Below are 3,405 nucleotides of genomic sequence, written 5' to 3' on the forward strand. Positions count from 1 at the left end.
AGAAAAGGTTGAGCCTGATGGTTTTTAGCTACTGGAAGCTGCCATTTCTCTGCCGGTGCCATTTGCTCGGTTTTTATTTGCGCTCATCGCCAGAGTATCTAAGCACCTTCCAGGCCTGCATTAAGCCGCATGACTACACAGCTACCATGTGTTTGTTCTCTCTTCCTCTGACTAGAAGGAGAAGCAGTGCAGTGGCTTGTTTTGGTAGTGGTGGGTTTCGGGTGGGCCGAAGTTACGGCCTTGTGTACACTAGCACGTATGCAGGCAAAAGGTGTCTCGCTCAGGGTTGTGAAAAAACACCCCCTGAGTGACGTAAGTTCTGCCGCTATAAACACTTGTGTGGACAGCGCGATGTCGGCAGGACATAGCTCCCGCCGCTCACTTAGGTGGTTTTATTATGTCAGTGACAGCGCCCCAACCCCACTTTCAAAACAAACTATAAAGGACACCAAAAAGTATTGTCAGAAAGGCCAAAATATGTAAAGTTCTCCAGTGTTAAGGGGTGGAACAGGAGAGTCTTTGTTCTTTAGTTAAATTATAAATCACAGCTAAATCCAGTGCCCAAATTTTTCTTTATTAAACTCGTAAAATCCAAGCATTTCCAAGGATCTAACCAGCCCCTGGACTCCTGGAGGGTTGGTTGTTTTTTTAAATAGCAATATCCAGGGGACCCAAAATAACCTCTTGCCCTATACCCCACCATAATGGAACCCTAGAAGCAGCCCTGATCTATCTGTCTACCTATCGATCAATCCATCTATCTAACATACACCTGCCCAGAGAAAGACCTATCCCTTAATGCTTCAATCATGCCTATAAATTGCTCAGCTCGGCATGTAGAAGCTACAACGCCCCATGTGCCCCTCATCCTTCTGTGCTCTACCTTATTATCTGCCCCTCCAGGGAATCCACAAAGGCTTTTTATTCCGAGCCCTTATCAGCTCAATGCCTGTCGTTCCATTCTTACAATACCTTAATGTGTTGGCAGATTCCCCCTGGATGTAGCAGACCTTTCCTGACTGTGTCAAATGAGGACTGAGTTCCTGCCAGCGTCCCAGACTGGCCATAACCAGAGCTCCCCAAACTGGTCCCCTCCCCTCACTCACGGAAGCTGCCTTTTGTTGTGTTGTCTCGTCTTCATTCTGCATTTCACAGATCCAGATTTCAGAAGCTAGTCAACCAAGGATCTGGGAGGGAACAGCCCATCCCTGGTGCAAAGTCTACTCAGCTTGTGTCAAATGCAGGCATGTCTCCGTACAAAGCAAAGCAGCCATCCTGGCTAAGTGCAACTGAACCAGCAGGAATCACAGCAAGCTGAGCATGTAACTTCTACCGCAGGGGTTCTCAAACTGGGGGTCGGGACCCCTCAAGATGTCAGGAGGTTATGATGTGGGGGTCGCAAGCTGTCGTCCCCCTCGCATGGGATGCATGGCTGAGAGCCAGAATCCTGCAGAGCTGGGTGTTTGGAGAGCAGCGGCTGCTGACCGGTTGCTCTGAAGACAGCGCATCCCCCAGCAGCAGCACAGAAGTAAGGGTGGCATGGCATGGGGTGGGCTGACACTTTTTTGGGGCGGGTCATCACAGCTTGAAATACTTTCAAAGGGGGTCCCAGAAAAAAAAGTTTGAGAAGCCCTGTTCTACTGGAACCACTTAGACAGAGCGGGTTTGGTCTGGTAGCCTTCTGTCATTTGTAAGGCCCGGCAGGCTTTGCAGAAGTGGAAGGCCCAGTCAGCTGGCTCTGATGGCTTCAGCCAGGTTCTCCACTGGAAGTAGCGCTGGTATCGCGATGTGTCGTTGTCCAGCTCCTGAAGGTACTGGGCCAGCCCTTGAGCAGTGGGAAAGTCATTGATGTGAATAAAGGCGTCGGGGGGCAGAAAGCGCTCATAGTTTTCTCGGGGGGGCCCACAGACAACGGGCACAGCACCTGAACCCAGGGCATTCTTCCATACCTTTTCGGTGATGTAGTCCTCATGCAGCGAGTTCTCAAAGGCCAGGTAGAACTTGTACTGGGAGAGGGTGGAGTGGTGCTTGTCTCGGGGCAGAGGCATGTGTTGTCTGCCATATACATCCACGTGGATGTATTTCTTCAGCTCCTCGTAGTACTTGACCCGATGGGAGCCTGGCTTCCAGTTACTCACTGCCCAGGCCACCAGCTTGGACTTGGCTGGGATGCTGAAGTTCTGGGGCTGGCTGAGGACCTCCAGCCACCCATAGGGGGTGAAGATATCAGAGTCCCTTCGGAAAGACATGGTCAGGTTGAAGAGGTGATCCATGATGCCCAGGTTAGGGCTGTGACTGCGGGACTCCAAGTTGAACCAGATCCAGCGCTGGGAAGGGGACCGTGGGCCCTGGGGCAGATTGTTTCGGCTGTAGCACACATCCCGGTGATGCACAATCACAGCATCAGCCTTGTGGTACCAGCTGCGGTTGGCCGTGATGTGACAGTCCCGGATGCTAAAGAGCTCAGAGCATTTTCTCAGGGTGGTACGTTTCCCAAAGGGCCAAGTCCACAGCAGAATAGTCAGCTCAGAACCAGTCTGTGGAGCTGTGGGCTTGTTTCCAGACTGGGCTGTCAGGGCAGAGGGGTGGCCAGGCCAGAGCTCTGGGCCTGGGTCCCTGAAGACACGAATGTAAGCAAACAAACAGAAGGCGGTTACGAATTGGGAGAGAATAAAGATGAAGAGGTGCCTGCAGGCTGGGCTTCTCATCTGCTCGCTGAGCGGCATAGCTGGTCTGGGAATGCAGGAAACACCAGTAAAGGATTAGTGACTAGTGATAACTAAATATGACGGTGGTGAAGGGAAGGGAGCAATGCCACGAACTGGCAAAGCAGGTTAGAAAGTGTTCCCCACGCATCTGAAGCCCTAAATGAGGCAACGTGAAGCAGAATCACTTGCAGAGCTGGGAACAGCACCGAGGGGTCTGAACTGGCCAGCGTTAGAGAGTTGGCCACCCAAAGCGCACTGCAGACAGCAATGAAGAAAGAGACTCACCTCTGGCTTCTGTCCTGCTAAAATCCTGAGACGACAAAAAGGCTCTGGTGAGTTGAGTTGCGTTGACGTATTTTGTAGGACAGGCAAGAGGAAGTAATGCAAAATGGAACAAGGAGGGCAAAGTCACAGGGAGTGGATTTCATGTGTCTCCTGACCGATTGTTTTTTTAACTACAAGTCAAACAGCTGCAGCCGGAACAGTGTCCTCAAACAATAAAAGTCTCACCCTCTTTGCACGTATCCACCTCAAGGCCTGTGCAACAATTGTGAAAGATAACTGCGCAGTGACACCAAAGATGAAGGAAGCCGTTGGACTGGAAACAGCATCCAAAGAGTGACAGTACATGACTGAAATGTACCAGATCTGCCGTCTTGGTTGGACGTGACGCAGCAGCCTTCTCTTTGAATGGGAA

General features: G+C 51.2%; 1 protein-coding gene across 1 annotated transcript; it reads right to left on the reverse strand.

Annotated features, from left to right (window-relative positions):
• Window positions 1–1,637: 1,637 nt before the first annotated feature.
• On the reverse strand, window positions 1,638–2,726 carry LOC137157201 (4-galactosyl-N-acetylglucosaminide 3-alpha-L-fucosyltransferase FUT6-like). Its single transcript, XM_067554459.1, has one exon. The coding sequence runs from the start codon at window positions 2,724–2,726 to the stop codon at window positions 1,638–1,640; it is 1,089 nt and encodes a 362-aa protein (XP_067410560.1).
• Window positions 2,727–3,405: the final 679 nt, after the last annotated feature.

The sequence above is a fragment of the Emydura macquarii genome, unplaced genomic scaffold (assembly GCF_026122565.2).
Source record: "Emydura macquarii macquarii isolate MOO-44397 ecotype Brisbane River unplaced genomic scaffold, CSIRO-AGI_Emac_v2 contig_306, whole genome shotgun sequence".
Taxonomy (NCBI): Eukaryota; Metazoa; Chordata; order Testudines; family Chelidae; genus Emydura; species Emydura macquarii.